Raw genomic sequence first — 15900 nt, forward strand, 5'->3', positions numbered from 1 at the left:
AAGCATTAGTTTAATTTTTTGTTATTGTTACTCGCTCCCCCCCCCCCCGGCCACTCAAAGCGATGTACATACATTCAAACTAGCGTAAAAAAAAGTAGAGAACAAAAGGATTGGCTATCCAGGCGTTGCTAGGTTACGCTGTTATTTTATGTTGCTTTTATTCATACCTCAGCTACTTTTCCTTCTCCCCGTTTTGCCCTCACAACAACCCTCAGAGGTAGGTTAGTTAGGCTGAGAGTGGCTGACCCAAAGTCACCCAGTGACCTCCATGGCCGAGTGGAGAGATTTGAACCCTGGTCTCCCAGGTCCGACACTAGATCCACTACAGCACACTGACTCTATTATTAACATTATCATTTATGAGACCACCAGCCTCAGGTTCTAGGACAGGTTATAACAATTAAAACACTATGTTAAAAACGAGTTGGAATCACATAAGATGGGTCCTAAAAATACACCTTTCAATTGTTTAAAGCGCGGAGGGGAATAAAGACCACAGCTCCTATTATCATGTTTTTGTGTGTGTGTTGTGAGTGTCCGCAACCAAAGTAACACGATTCAAACAGGAAAAACGGCCCTGCGGCACCTTAAAGACTAAGACACTCTCGATTATGTATAACTTTTCCTAACACAGAATCCACTACACTTCTGCTTTTCTGCAAGGGATCTTATTAGACACCTATGTTTAGGGTCCTTCTCCTTCCAACATACGCACGTGGGTGCTGGTGGGGTAATGACTCAAGTGTGCAAAACTCTGGGAGTCTGTATTGGGAGTTACTACTGCTGCTCCCCTAAAAGCCTGGTATTAAATCGATTTCTGGGTCCCCTAACTCCCTGTCAGAAGTGCTTCGATTCAACCAGCCATGGAATGCGATGAGGGGCTGTTCATCAACGTCCGCCAGCCTCCTTCAGGTTTGCAGCCCCGCACTCAGCAGAGGACAGCCTCAAAGCCACAGCATGGCAAGGTAAAAAAGGTATGCTTGTTTGAGGTTGCTGGTGAGGGAGAAAGCGTTTTGGGGGAAAGGGGGCCGCCAGAGTGAACGGAGTTGGAGCAGCTCCTGTACCTACCTCAGTTGGGGCGTTTTAGTTTAGGTTGGGAGTTGAGTAAGGATGTGGGTGAGTGAGATGTTTGAAAATATATATATGATCAAGGAGCTGGAGGAACTCCCCTAGTATTAGGAAATGCTGCAACATGTTTTAATGGTTTTATTAAGATTTTACTGTGTTACAAAAGTACATACAGTGTCTTTGATTTAAATTCGTAGAGTTGAAAGGCTGCAACATTTGAGGCTAATTTATTTAAGGGAAAAGGCTGAGTAAGGGAGGACATGGTAGAGGTGTATACAATTATGCATGGTGTGGAGAATGGGTTTATCTACCCTTCTCATAAAACTAGAACGTGGGGTCATCCAAAGTAGCAGAAAGGTGGGAGATTCAGGGCAGACTGAAAGAAGGATTTTTTCACACAGGGCACAATTAAACTATGGGATTTGCTCCCACAAGTTGTACAGTGATGGTGGTCAGGGCAGTGATCTGGCCCTGGGGCACCAATCTCAATGGGGGGGGTGCGCTCACATTATGACACTTGGTTTTTGGGGGAATTTGAAAAGTTCCTCAATATGAATTAGATCATCTTGGAGAGCCATTGTGGTGTAGTGCTTTGAGGTGTTGGACTAGGACCTGGAAGACAAGGTTCAAATCTCTTCTTCTATGACTTGGGAGCCAGTCACTGCCTCTTGGCCTAACTAACCTACCTCACAGCATTGTTGTGGGGATTAAACAAGGAGGAAGAGAATCATGTACACCACCTTGGAGAAAAAAGATAGGCTATAAATGCAGCAAATAAATTATTTGCATATCTAAGCAAATAAGAGACGTGATTTTGTAAAATATGTACAAGTTTTGTTAACTGATATAGAACATAGGGTCATAGAATCATAGTTGGGAGTTCAAGGGTCATCTGGTCCAACATCCTGCAGTGCAAGATTTTGTTCTGTACATAATATCAGCAGTCATGTTGCATGAAACTAAGGTTTTTTTCATCAAAAATGATTTCATATCACAGAAAAAGACTGGAAAAGAATATGCCAATTAAAAATATTTTGTTTGCATATGTCATAATCCTTTTGTGGCCATGTTTATTATAACGTGGTGCCTGAAAAGCTAGAAGTAATGTGGGGCTTTACTGTCCTCTGATAGGTCCTGGCAATGCCCCCAAACTAGGAGAGCTTTGAGTGGCAATAACATAATTAATAAATTTTCCCTCTCCATTATACTGCTGAAATATAATTAAGATTTTTAGGGAGCGGGGGCATGGATTTTTATGTGGCAGGATTGTGAAGTTAGTTTAAGTTCCGGTACTTAAGACAAATTCCTGAGCACCAAATTAATTTTATGCCTTTTATATCAGGCTCTGGTTGGTGAATTTCAGGGTTTGCGTAAAAAAGAAAATGAAAAAGCCCTGCAGAAGTCTGCCCACCCTTGGTTTAAGTGAGCCAGATTCAGTATCTATAACAACACAACAGTAGAAGAGCTGTGCTCAATCAGGGTAGTCCAGCATCCCAGTCTCACAGTGGCCTACCAAGACACCCCAATGGGAAGCCTGCAAGCAGGGCCTGAGCACAAAAAGCAACACCAGGGGTCAGCAAACTTTTTCAGCAGGGGACTGGTCCACTGTCCCTCAGACCTTGGGGGGGCAGACTATATTTTGGAAAAAATATATGAATTCCTATGCCCCACAAATAACCCAGAGATGCATTTTAAATAAAAGGACACATTCTACTCATGTAAAAACATGCTGATTCCCGGACCATCCGTGGGCCGGATTTAGAAGGCGAATGGGCCGGATCCGGCCCCTGGCCCTTAGTTTGCCTACCCATGAGCAACACTTTCCCTACTTGTGATTCCCAGCAACTGGTATTTGGAAGTATATTGCCTCAGACACTGGTTTGAACTTGTTGGTTTGCAACTAACCATACTTTCCATGAACCATGGTTTGTCAGTCCAAATGCCATGACAAATATGGTTAAGCAAAATCTTCTGAGTGCCAAGTCCCAGCCGCATGGGAGGTGGGAACCACACAAGCCTAGGCTCATTCCGACATTTGTTGCTGAATCTGTCCCCCTGTTCCATCTTGTTTTTCTTCCTTAAGTCTGGGCAAATGAAATTTGAATGCTCCCAGGAAGGGAATCCACTAAAGCGGAAGCCAGCTCCACCTTCGCCCCAAACCAGGAGACTTCAAAAGAAAGCTAAAAGTGGCATCAAAGAAGCAGGGTTGCCGAAGTTTCCTTCACAGAAGCCTTTAACTGATGCAAAGGACAGTGACGCCAGCGGCAACAGACCTTTTGTTAAGACTTCCTGCCTCTTCAAAAACAACCCTGAAATTCCAGACATTCAGAGGTACTTATTTTTAATCCCGCTTTTCTGATAAAATGTGGGTAACCAAAGGGAGGGAAAACTTCATGCCGAGGTGCAAAATGTGGCCCTCCAGGCCTGTCTGTCTGGCCCTAGGAGTTTCATGTAGACCACCCTCCCTAGCCACACCCTCTTTTCTTAGGCCACACCCTTAACTAGTCTTTCTTCACAACCCACTTTGATGCTTTTGCCAGGCTTGATTGTGATAACTACTCTTGCTTGTCTGGATAGAGAGGGATGTGTGAGTGTGTTTAGAAGTAGCCTACAAAGGTTAACAAAACAACAACAATAACAACAACAACAACAAGAATAATAATAATACAGTGGTGCCCCGCAAGACGAATGCCTCGCAAGACGGAAAACTCGCTAGACGAAAGGGTTTTCCGTTTTTTGAGCTGCTTCGCAAGACGAATTTCCCTATGGGCTTGCTTCGCAAGACGAAAACGTCTTGCAAGTTTGTTTCCTTTTTCTTAACACCGTTAATACAGTTGCGACTTGACTTCGAGGAGCAAGTCATAGAACGCAGTGTACATAGTAGCCTTTTTTGAGGTTTTTAAAGACTTTGGTGATTTTTGAAGCTTTTCCAAAACTTCTTTTGCAGCCATTTGGTAAGTTAAGCTTTTAAAACTTTTTTGGGGGGTTTTGGATTTTGGGTTGGGGTGTTTGGAATTCAAGGACTTGGTGTTGGGGAGGGGTTTGCAAGAATTTGGAAGCTTGTGTGTTTTTTTTCTGCATTTTTATGATTTTCTGTGACCATTGGGCCACTCTGCTGTTTTTTAAAAAAAAATTCTGGATTTGAATTTCTGTGTGCTGGGTGGCTGGGGGAACAGTTGGGGAGGGGTTTGCAAGAATCTGGAAGCTTGTGTGTTTTTTTCTGCATTTTTATGATTTTCTGTGACCATTGGGCCACTCTGCTGTTTTTTAAAAAAATTTCTGGGTTTGAATTTTGAAATGCTCTTTACAGTATGTGTGACTTTAAAGAGCACTTAATAAACTCTTGTTGTACCAAATTTGGCTTTGTTTGGACTTTTTTTGACCATAGGAACGCATTAATTGATTTTCAATGCATTCCTATGGGATTTCGTGCTTCGCAAGACGAAAAATTCGCTAGACGAAAAAATTCGCGGAACGAATTAATTCCGTCTTGCGAGGCACCACTGTACATGAATTGCTCTGCCTACTTTTGCCTCTGACCCTGCCCTACCAAAGTGGCCCTTGCCATTGTGGCCCTTGCCACAAATGCATATGTTAGTCCCAGGTTTGGTGTACCTCTAGCACACTGGAAGCGCTCTCCCTTCTACAGAGTTGGAACCATCCTTTCTAGCCATGTTTCAAGGTTGCGACTTAATAAATTAATTCCTTCTACAGAACATCAGTGAAGCAAGTGCAGGAGAAAGTTTTCACTTCAGACTCCTTTGATCAGCTGGGCCTCCATCCCTATTTGGTGGGTACTTTATTTCTTTGTGCTATGTCTCAGTAGGTGTAGGAGTAGTTAATGATATTTATTAATGCCTTTCCTCAAAGATCCAGTGCAACTTTACAAAAGTTCCTGTTCAGTTCCCAGCATACAGCACTAAAGCATTATTTATAATGTCCACAATACTATTTTGGTGTGCAGAGGGGCCAGCTGCCTCCTTTGGAATTGTTGTTGTTGTGCTAAATTAAATTTTTATACCACCCTGTATCCATAGCTGTCAACGTTTCCCTTTTTTAAAGGGAAATTCCCTTATAGGATTCCTCGCAAGAAAAGGGAAAAGTTGACAACTGTGCCTGTATCTGAAGATCAAAGGTGGATACTATGTTTTATCTGGTCCAGGGATGGGGAATCTGAAGTCCTCCAGAGGTTGCTGCGCTCCCACAATCTCTGACCATTGGCTCTGCTGACTGTGGCTGAAGGGAGTTGGAATCCACTAAATATATGAGGAGCCACAGATTCCCCAGCTGTATCACACTTTACCCTGTGGGGTGGGTTAGCTGGACCTTTCCCCTCCTCTGTTCCCCAGAATTAGATCATTATCATCATCGAATTAGAAGGGACCTTGGAGATCTACTCTAACTCTTTGCTTAATGCAGGATCGGAATTGCAGGATGCAGCATCTACAGCAGAAGTGGGGAGCCTTTGTCCCATGGGCCAAATTTTCCCATATGTTACTCCTTTAGTACAAAGTGGCTTGCATTGAACTGCAGCTATAACAAAAAGGGGTACTAAGCTCATTTTTAACAATGCCTTCTATGAAAACTTTGGCAGGTAGATGGGATGCCGCCCCCCCCGGCCCCCCGTCAATCATCTGAAGTTACTAGGGATTTGGTGGGGGGGCTGGAACTCACTGGAACTGAGTTCTGCCACCTCTTTGTAGCATACTGGCTGCTGTGTCGGAGGTTTCAGGCTGCATGCAGCTCATCGCTTTGTGTCAGAGGCGCATTGGTGTTGACTGGGCAAAGAAGCATTTTTTAGGCTCCCACCCACCTGCCATAGTTGGCCCACAGATGTGGAGGCAGTCAAAATATCTGGTCCTGTAGGCCTAAAAGTTTCCCTCTCCCTGGAGAGATGGCGATCCAGCTTTTGATTATATATATCCAGCAAATGAGAGCCCACAACCTCCTGAGGGAGTCTTTTCTTAAACAGCTATTACACTCAGGGGTCAGCAAACTTTTTCAGCAGGGGACCAGTCCACTGTCCCTCAGACCTTGTGGGGGACCAGACTATATTTTGGAAAAAATATATGAATTCCTATGCCCCCCAAATAACCCAGAGGTGCATTTTAAATAAAAGGACACATTCTACTCGTGTAAAAACACGCTGATTCCTGTACCGTCCATGGGCCAAATTTAGAAGGCGATTGGGTGAGATCCGACGCCCGGGCCTTAGTTTACCTACCCATGCTTGAGAAGTTTTCCCCTAATGTTGACTGTTCTCGTTAAAATATTTGTTGTTTTTTCTTCATTCTCCTCTCTGTTTTAACATTTTTGACATGATACTGGTTTGGCTATTTCTGTCCTATTCTAGGATCAAACATGTTATGCCCTAAATGTTTTGTCTCTGCCTCCCCACCAGGTTTCAACCCTAATCTCTGTCTTAAAAATATCTAGCATGACCAGGTAAGTGTGTGGGTGTGTAATTATTGCATGAATAGAAGTTTTTATTGTAAGTTTCCTAGAGACTGCCCTTGGTTTGATGACCTAACAAATCAATTAATCAAATTTATTTTTGTTTGGAGAAAAGGCAGATTGGAAGAGACATGATAAATATGTAATTCTACATGGTGTGGAGGAAGTGAATCTCGTGATACTAGAAGTCGGGGATATCCAGTGAATGTTAGTTTTGGATGGCTGGCAAACTCTTCTTAAGATTTAGTCCCAAAGCCTGGGTACAGCACTGAGAAGGTCTTGTCCTAGGTCCCAACAGGGTGTGCTCCTGGGGATGTTGGGACACACAGGAGGAGCTTGGAAAACGGTCTCAATAGGCAGGCGCATGGTCCTTTGGACATCCCAGTTACAAACAATAACGGCCTTTAGAAGTCATCACCAGCACTTTGGGTTGGTGTAGGAAGCAAACAGGAAGCCAGTTTAGCTGTTTCCATAAGGGAGTTGCATGCTACCCATTAACAGCTTAGTCACAGCAATTGGGACCCTTTCTAATTTCCAGACTGGAGGTTCCCACTGCTGCACCACAGTATTTAAAGGTAGAGGTAAAGGGACCCCTGACCATTAGGTCCAGTCGTGACCAACTCTGGGGTTGCGGCGCTTATCTCACTTTTTTGGCCGAGGGACAGCTTCTGGGTCATGTGGCCAGCATGACTAAGCCACTTCTGGCGAACCAGAGCAGTGCACGGAAACGCCATTTACCTTCCCGCCAGAGCAGTACCTATTTAACAACTTGCACTTTGACGTGCTTTCGAACTGCTAGGTTGGCAGGAGCAGGGACAGGGCAATGGGAGCTCACACCGTTGTGGGGGTTCAAACGGCCGACCTTCTGATCGGCAAGTCCTAGGCTCTGTGGTTTAACCCACAGTGCCACCCGTGTCCCTCAACCACAGTATTTAGTTAACCTATTATTATTTTAACAGATGTTAGTTACTTAACCAACTATTATGTATTGTGGGGGGTTAGACTAGATCAGGCACAGGCAAACTGAGCCCTCCAGATGTTTTGGGACTACAACTCCCATCATCCTTAGCTAACAGGACCAGTGGTCAGGGATGATGGGAATTGTAGTCTCAAAACATCTGGAGGGCCGAGTTTGCCTATGCCTGGACTAGATGCATTTTGTGGTCCCTTACAGCTCTACAGTTCTAGGATTTTATTATTTAACTATTAACTGACAATTACTTGACAGAGTGACTATTATCTCATTGACTATTATCTAACTATTAATTAGCTATCATCTAACAGATTGAACCAGCATCTTTCTAGTTTACACTAATGACCAGCCAGCACTGTTAGGTGAACTAGCAACTGTTACATTCTTAATACTTTGACCTAAAATAGAACGTGTCTTGTTTTTTCTTAACTTCTCCTTTTGTTGCAAAAGTGTTCAGAAGCAAACTATTCCCATACTATTGCAAGGAAAAGATGCGCTGGTGAGATCGCAGACTGGTTCTGGTAAGTGTGGGGGAGGGGTTGTGTGTGTATATGTAGGCTGCTTGTTTGGGCTTTGCTTTAAAAGGGGGCCTACAAATAATTTTAAATACAGTCATACCTCGGGTTACAGCTGCTTTAGGTTGCGTTTTTTCGGGTTGTGGACTGCCGAAACCCGGAAGTACTGGAATGGGTTACTTCCGGGTTTCGGAAGTCGCACATGTACAGAAGCACTAAATCGCGCTTTGCGCATGCGCAGAAGCGCCGAATCGCAACCCGCGCATGGCCAGACGCGGGTTGCGAACGCTGTGGGTTGCGAACGTGCATCCCACGCTGATCACGTTCGCAACTCGAGCATCCACTGTATAGTATAGTAGTAGGTGACCTTTGACCCTCCAGATGCTAGGCAGGGACTATTAGAGTTGTCTTTCAGCAACACATGGAGGGGTCAAAGATTCCCTGCACCTGGTGTAAAGTGACCCTTTGGTTGTACTTCATTATGTGATGGTCAGTTGTGTGGGCACTCTGTTGTCTCAGGGATCTGACAGAAGTAGGGCAGTTGATTGATTCTGGCCCACCATGGAGAAAGAACAGTGGTGATGTCATTAGCAAGCAAGCAAGCAAGCAAGCAAGCAAGCTCTGTGCTAGATTTGGGAAGCCACCTTTGATATGGCGTGTCAATGGCTAAATGTCTGGTGCAGGGACAGGGAACTTGCTTCTCCTGTCAGTTCTAGCCAGCATGGCCAGGGAAGATGGAAGCTAGAGTCCAACAGCATCATAGTTCTGTTGAGTCAATCCCAATATGTTCCCACTCAACCACTTCAATCACTGGAACTGGCAATGTTACAGGTGCCACAAAATACTTGTTCTGCACTTGTAAGGAATCAATCTTGTTGTGTGGTGGCACCTCCTGAGAGATAGATGGATGCAAAAGATGGAAGAATGCCTCTTATTTAGAAAAGACATTCCTCTCTTGAGAGATAGATGAATGCAAATGGTGGAAGAATTCCTCTTATTTAGAAGAGACATTCCCGAGACAGAGAGAAACGGGGGGAGCTGTGGAACCTGTTTCCCTCTATGCATTGTTGGACTCCCAACTCCCATCAGCCCCAGCCAGGATGGCCAACAGACTGAGGATGATGGGAACTGTAATCTGGCAACATCCAGAGGGTTCCCCACTCCTAATCTGAAGAATGAGGAGATATGTGAAATTGGTCTTTTATAAAGGCCTATGCTCTGGGTGAAAGGGACGCGGGTGGCGCTGTGGGTAAAACCTCAGCGCCTAGGACTTGCCGATCACATGGTCGGCGGTTCGAATCCCCGCAGCGGGGTGCGCTCCCGTCGTTCGGTCCCAGCGCCTGCCAACCTAGCAATTCGAAAGCACCTCCAGGTGCAAGTAGATAAATAGGGACCACTTACCAGCGGGAAGGTAAACGGCGTTCCGTGTGCTGCGCTGGCTCGCCAGATGCAGCTTGTCACGCTGGCCACGTGACCCGGAAGTGTCTGCGGACAGCGCTGGCTCCCGGCCTCTAGAGTGAGATGAGCGCACAACCCTAGAGTCTGGCAAGACTGGCCCGTACGGGCAGGGGTACCTTTACCTTACCTATGCTCTGGGTGTAGAAGGCAACTGTGCCTTACTCCACACACAGTTTTGCTTATGACTGTTAAAATCTAATATCTTTTCTCTCGAAGGTAAAACTCTGGCCTACGGAATCCCTCTAGTACAGGCCTTGCAAAGAGCAGAGCCAAAAATAAAGGTGAGTGTGTTGAAATGGGCTTTCTCTCTCTCCACCTTGTAAAAAAGAATAGCCAGTTTTCTCAACCACTTCATATTTATCAGTAATTCTCACAACAACCTTGGATGATGTCTTTAAGGCGGAGAGCATCCCCCCCCCCGAACAAGGACTGCTGTTCTTGCGCCTTTCACTTATGGGAGGATGCTTGCTGTTTTAAAAATGACTATGAAGGTTGAGTTCGTTGGCATGACTTGTGGCTCCCTCAGAGATTTTCTGATAGTCCCTTAAAAAGCTCTTCTGGAAGCACCATGTGAGAAAAGAGAGAGATCCAAGCAGACTCTGGCACTGCGGGGAATTGTGGCATGCTGGGTTGGTCGAAGATGACAAGGGCTCTTTCCCTTCTCTCTCGCGTTCCTCTGTGTCCAATGTTGCCACTTACCCTACGCCTCTTGTTTCCATAGCGTGGTGATGGTCCGTATGCTCTCGTACTGGTCCCAACCAGGGAGGTAAGTTGCTGGGCATTTGAGGTTAACTCCCAACCACACCGGTTTCATGGTTAGTAATGTTGCTAGGGGAGCAGCAGGCAGCCTTCAACCTAATTGCTTGTGGGTAACAAACACAGAGAGAGGGAAGGGGTGGTTGAAAGGGGGGAAGGAGGGAGAGAGAAGGGGCGGTGAGGAGAAGGGGAGGGGAGAGAAAGAAGGGGTGGTAGAGAGTGCTTGCTCTGAATGCAGAAGATCTCAGGTTCCATACCCAACAGGTCCTGGTAGCACTGGGAAGGATTCTCTGCCTGAAACCCTGAGGAGCTGCTGCCAGCCAGTGTAGACAGTGTTGAGCTAGCTGGACCCACTGGCCTGACTGGGTATACCACTGGAAGGAGTGCAGAAAGCAGAAATGCCATGGTGCATCTGCACTAGTGAAACCGGATACCTTCAGCGGCCCCACCTGCAATAAAACATGTCTCTCTCATATTGGCCTCTACAGCCATAGCAGACGCCGTAACTCTCCAATGGCACATTACCCCCTATGGCACATTCTTCCACTGTCTCTTGAGACAGACAAATGCAAACCACAACAATAGCAAGAGAGCCGATGGCTTTCAACCATTTTGAGTCCACGGCTGCCTTGACCAACTCCATTCCTTCTGTGGCACCCTGTGCGGGTCAGGAGCCCAGTTATGTCACCCCTTGCGTTCAGAGCTGTCGGCCTCTCACTCTTTTTTGAACACCCTCCTTTGTGGAGTGTTCCCTCAGCCTCTTTTCTTCTCTATTCTCGGGAGTCCTCCGGGCAGCTACTGTTACCGCCCTTGATCTCTGAGCTCCCCACCCCCTCCACCCCAAGGAGAGGTACCTCCTCACACTACCCCACAATGGCCTGGGAAGAGGATGCTCACAGCCTTAGTGGCCCATCAGAGATTGACCAAAGGTTAACATGGGGCCAGCACCTTACCTTGGGTGGCAGCAGTGGGTGCTGCTGGGCCTGGCGGAAAGGCTCCCTTTCAGCACCAGGCACTCAGCTCCCAGGCAGGCCATGCACACAGCAAGAACAATAAAGGCCAGCGCAGCACCTGCTTGCCCGGCCTCCCACTTGTCTCTTCATTCCCAACAGCAAGGCTGGTGGCTGGCTGGGTTCCCTCACCCGCTTGCTTACTCTGAGGCCGCTTCAGCTCTTGACAACCAGCACCCCCTGGCCAGCCCCAGAGGCACCATTGACTTAGGGAGCTTGTAGCCAAGGCTGCTGCAACAAACAACTGTGCAAGGCAGAGATGAGAGGGCATCGAGGAAGGGAAGGAAAGAGGGTCAGAGGCCAGTGTTGCTCACGACACCACTGAGCATCATTCAAGGCACCCCAGGGTGCCACAGCACGCTGGTTGAAAACCACTGGTTTATGCCAAAGGAGAATGGTGTTTTAATGCAAATTTTGTGTGAATGTGTATTAATTTGGTTTAATCCCTTCTTTTCTCCAGCTAGCTCTGCAGAGCTTTGAAACTGTCCAGAAACTGTTAAAGGTAAAGATTTACTTTTGGGGAAGTAGGAGTCATTTTAAGTTCTGTGTTGTTCAACTTTTGATTTCCTAATGTTGTTGGACTGTAACTCCCATCATCTCCAGCCAGCTTAGCCCAATATTTAGGGCTGATGGAAGTTGTGGTCCACAGGTGTCATGAGACCCATGGTTGAAGATACTGTTTAGAGAAGGAGATACGAGATAATTAGAGAGAAGCTTGGGGTGCAGAGAGGTAGCCAGAGGTTCCTCAATCTTCTTCAGCTTTCCCCATCTGTCTTGGGATGGGGGATTCTGAATGGTCAAATTCAGCATACATTGGCCATGCTTGCCCAACAGAATGTAAAGTTTAGCAATGGTTCTGATACTGTACAGCCTTTGTATAGCACTGTATTAACGTATACGATAATGGGTGCATGTGTCTCTCTGTACCTACAATAGTTCCCTGGTCACTTGGAGACAAATGCATGCTTGCTGTAGGTGATCAGCTGTGCTGTTTAGGGGTGAGGGGTGCATGTTCATGTAACATTAAGCCATTGTTTAGCATTACTTCCTTACAAGACCAACATCATGGACAAAGGTGGGATCCTGTCCGCATTGACTTGTCCGCTAAATAATGGTGGCTGGTGCCCATTGGGACTAGTGGGAAAGAAGGCAGGGACCCCATTCTAGTTTTGATCCCATCCTTCTCCCTGCTAAGTTCTGAAAGGGCAAAACTAAGACCCAGGAGGAGGAAGCTGACAGGCTAGATGAAAATAAGAAGGCCGGCAGTGAGGGCTGGCAGGAGGAAGATTGCAGAGGTGGGGCTTGAATTAGTTTGCTCTGCCTGTCTTAGGCTCTGTCTCTGCCTACAGTTGGTCTCCCTGCCTTCCACCCTACCATTCCCATCAGCCACCATTGCCTGGCTCTTTACGTCTCTGTGTGTACTGGCCATGCCTCCTGATAGAAAGGAGCACATGTTAGATCAGTGACATACAGAGATGCAGCAGAGACACTCCATTGTGGATAAGTGCCTTGCGCTTATGTTATTCTACAAGGGGCAACACTAGAGGCAGAAGCTGACAGCCAGGGCCACCACCCCTGGACGGGTTGTAAGGGAGAAGACAAGCAGGGGTGGACTGTCTGGGAGCAGACTGAGGTTAGTGAGGCATTGCCCCATTCATCCAAATGGGCCAGTCTCCACTGCTTTGAAATAACCCCTGAGGATTCTGGAGCACGTTCTAGGGCACCCACTTGATTCACATCACATCCTGGCCTGTGCCCCTTCTATCTTAAGCTGTGTGAACTGAGGGGGCTTGCTAGAACATATCCAACTCTCCCCTAAGCTTTGCGGATGGCATGTGGATCATATATAGAGAGCAAGTGGGGTGGGGGGTGTTTGACCCTCCAGATGTTCCTGTACTACAGCCCCCATTATCTTTGGCCAGGCTTGCTGGGGCTGATGGGAGTTGTAGTTCAGCAGCAGCAGGAGGGCCAAAGGTTCCCCACACCTGATAATAGAGTCAAAAGGAACTTCAGAGATCACGTGGTCTCCTGGTCAATGCAGGAATCAGTGCAAGAAGACCACTAGGGTGTTGCTGGACTGTTTTTGTTTTCGAAGGAAAGCCTTTCTGCTTCCTGTCGCTCATTGTCGAACTCCCTGCCTTTGCAACTTGGTTTGAAATGTGAGTGCCCCACTTTCTCAGTTATCCACCACTCTTCCTTCCTTCCCCCTCCTCCATTTAGCCCTTTACCTGGATTGTTCCTGGCGTGTTGATGGGAGGAGAGAAGAAAAAGTCTGAGAAAGCCAGGTAGGACATCACTTTCATAAAACCTGTAGGGGTTATTTTTTTTTTTTAGTTCACTCTTTCTCCTCCAGTCCCTTTCATCTGTCACTCTCTCTCTCCCAGGGTGCCTTTTTTTTATTAGTGGGGAGAGAGTGACTTTGGATCAGGCTGTGAGTACCCCCCACTGTGGATCTTACAAAAAACGGACAGCTGAGCCAGCAGGAAGTGTGTTCATCTTTCTCTCTCTGGTTGTAAAATGTTGATGAGCTTCTTTAGCCTGTGATCCCTGTCAGTGTGTGTAAGATTCTTTCTCTACTCTTCTCCGCTCCCCTCACCCCCAAAAAGATCTGCTGTTCCACCCAGGTCTCTTGCAAGCTCTTCTGTTTGCTCAACTGATGGGACAGGGAAGGACCATAGCTCAGTGGCAGAGAATCTGTTTGGCATTCAGAAGGCCCTTTGTTCGGTCTGCAGGTTGGACTGGGAATGTTCTCAGTGTCTGATACTGAGCTAGATGAACCCAATTGTCTGACTCGATATAAGGCAACTTCTTAAGACAAGAACTGGGATCTTGGAAGTTATTTTTTAGAGGAAAGGACTGTGGCTCAGTGGTGGAGCATCTGTTTTCCATACAGGAAGTCCCCCGTTCAATCCCTAGCATCTCCAGGTATGGTTGGGAATGTGCCCTGCCTGAAACCCTAGATGATGCTCAGCTAGAAGGACCAATGGCCTGACTAGGTAGGTATAACACAGCTTCTTATTTGTTTGGAACCATGTCATGCTTTTTTAAGAGGAAAGGACTGCACCAACAGTGCTAGAGCATCTGTTTGCATGCAGAAGGTCCCAGGTTGAATCCAGATGGGTTTGGGGATGACCCCTGCTTGAAACTTTTGAGAACTGCTGCCAATCAACGAAGACAATACTGTGCTTGAACCAATGATTTGACCTCTGTATAAGGCAGCTTCCTATGTTGCCATTTTGCAGTAAGAAAGTGTGTGTGTCTTTCTTAAGAGTCAGAAAAGGGCAGCTTAGATTATCTGTCTGGAACTACCTTGGGGTTCCACTCCCATTGGGCCCTTCAAGCATGACTAATGGTCAAGGATGACAGGAGCACTTGCACAGCAACATCCAGAGGATCACCATATTGGGGATATATAATAATAATAATTTATTATTTATACCCCGCCCATCTGGCTGGGCTTCCCCAGCCACTCTGGGCGGCTTCCAAAAAAATATTAAAATACTGTAATACATCAAACATTAGAAGCTTCCCTAAACAGGGCTGCCTTCAGATGTCTTCTAAAAGTCTGGTAGTTGTTGTTCTCTTTGACATCTGGTGGGAAGGCGTTCCACAGGGAGGGCGCCACTACCGAGAAGGCCTCTGCCTGGTGCCCTGTAGCTTGGCTTCTCGCAGTGAGGGAACCGCCAGAAGGCCCTCGGTGCTGGACCTCAGTGTCCGGGTGGAACGATGGGGGTGGAGACGCTCCTTCAGATATACTGGACCGAGGCCGTTTAGGGCTTTAAAGGTCAGCACCAACACTTTGAATTGTGCTCGGAAACGTACTGGGAGCCAATGTAGGTCTTTCAAGACCGGCCGCTCCCAATCACCAGTCTAGCTGCCGCATTCTGGATTAGTTGTAGTTTCCGGGTCACCTTCAAAGGTAGCCCCACGTAGAGCGCATTGGAGTAGTCTAAGTGGGTGATAACCAGAGCATGCACCACTCTGGCGAGGCAGTCTGCAGGCAGATAGGGTCTCAGCCTGCCTTAGATCTTCTGGGGAATCCTTGCCTTAGATCTTCTGGGGAAATTCTGCTTGTGCAGAAGTCTATGAATATCACAGGGCGCTAAACAAGAAGCAGTCACCCCTGTACAGACACCCTTCCCTCTGCCATTTGTGAAGCAACAGCCATGAGCTGCTTCTTGTGAAGACTAATCCTTTTCCCGACCCGTAAGATTGGACCCCTTTAAAGTTTATCTTGAGTTCCTTATTTTTAAATTTGTTTTTACATGCTTTCATGCAACTGTTTTACTGATTTATGTCAATTTTTTCTTTCAACCATGATGTTTGCTATCTTTATGCTGTGTTCTACTTAGAGGCTTTTCGGGTGGGGGGTTCCCATGTTTGGAAAATGGGCAAGTTACCTGTTCTGGATGGGGTTGTGCTCCCTCTGAAGGACTAAGTTCATGGTTTGGACAGGGGTAGCCTCACTGCTATAGTCCATGCACCAGGAACCTTGAACCTAGATTACTGTAATGCGTTCTATGTGGGGTTGCTCTTGGATCTGATTCGGTAGCTTCATCTGCTGCTGAATGCTGCAGCCACATTGCTGATGGGAGTTTTGGGTCAAGAACATGTGACACTAGTATTAAAAAAGCTGCACGGGCTGCCTACCTGCTACTGAGCCAGG

The 15900-nt window shown here is 46.7% G+C and overlaps 1 protein-coding gene across 2 annotated transcripts in view; it reads left to right on the forward strand.

The window, feature by feature from the left end:
• Positions 1-191: 191 nt before the first annotated feature.
• Positions 192-15900, forward strand: part of DDX31 (DEAD-box helicase 31) — a 64394-nt gene continuing 48685 nt past the window's right edge. Inside the window, exons 1-9 of one of the 2 annotated variants that reach the window (XM_080990611.1) lie at positions 192-965; positions 3152-3399; positions 4783-4858; positions 6470-6513; positions 7946-8016; positions 9685-9749; positions 10190-10234; positions 11695-11736; positions 13455-13519. In XM_080990611.1, the coding sequence (XP_080846737.1) occupies positions 864-965; positions 3152-3399; positions 4783-4858; positions 6470-6513; positions 7946-8016; positions 9685-9749; positions 10190-10234; positions 11695-11736; positions 13455-13519 (758 nt within the window). In that variant the 5' untranslated portion in view covers positions 192-863. Of the gene's footprint in view, positions 975-3151; positions 3400-4782; positions 4859-6469; positions 6514-7945; positions 8017-9684; positions 9750-10189; positions 10235-11694; positions 11737-13454; positions 13520-15900 lie in introns of both variants that reach the window. The other variant, XM_080990610.1, reaches the window with a different exon arrangement.

The sequence above is a fragment of the Podarcis pityusensis genome (assembly GCF_964106645.2).
Source record: "Podarcis pityusensis genome assembly, chromosome: Z".
Lineage (NCBI taxonomy): Eukaryota > Metazoa > Chordata > Lepidosauria > Squamata > Lacertidae > Podarcis > Podarcis pityusensis.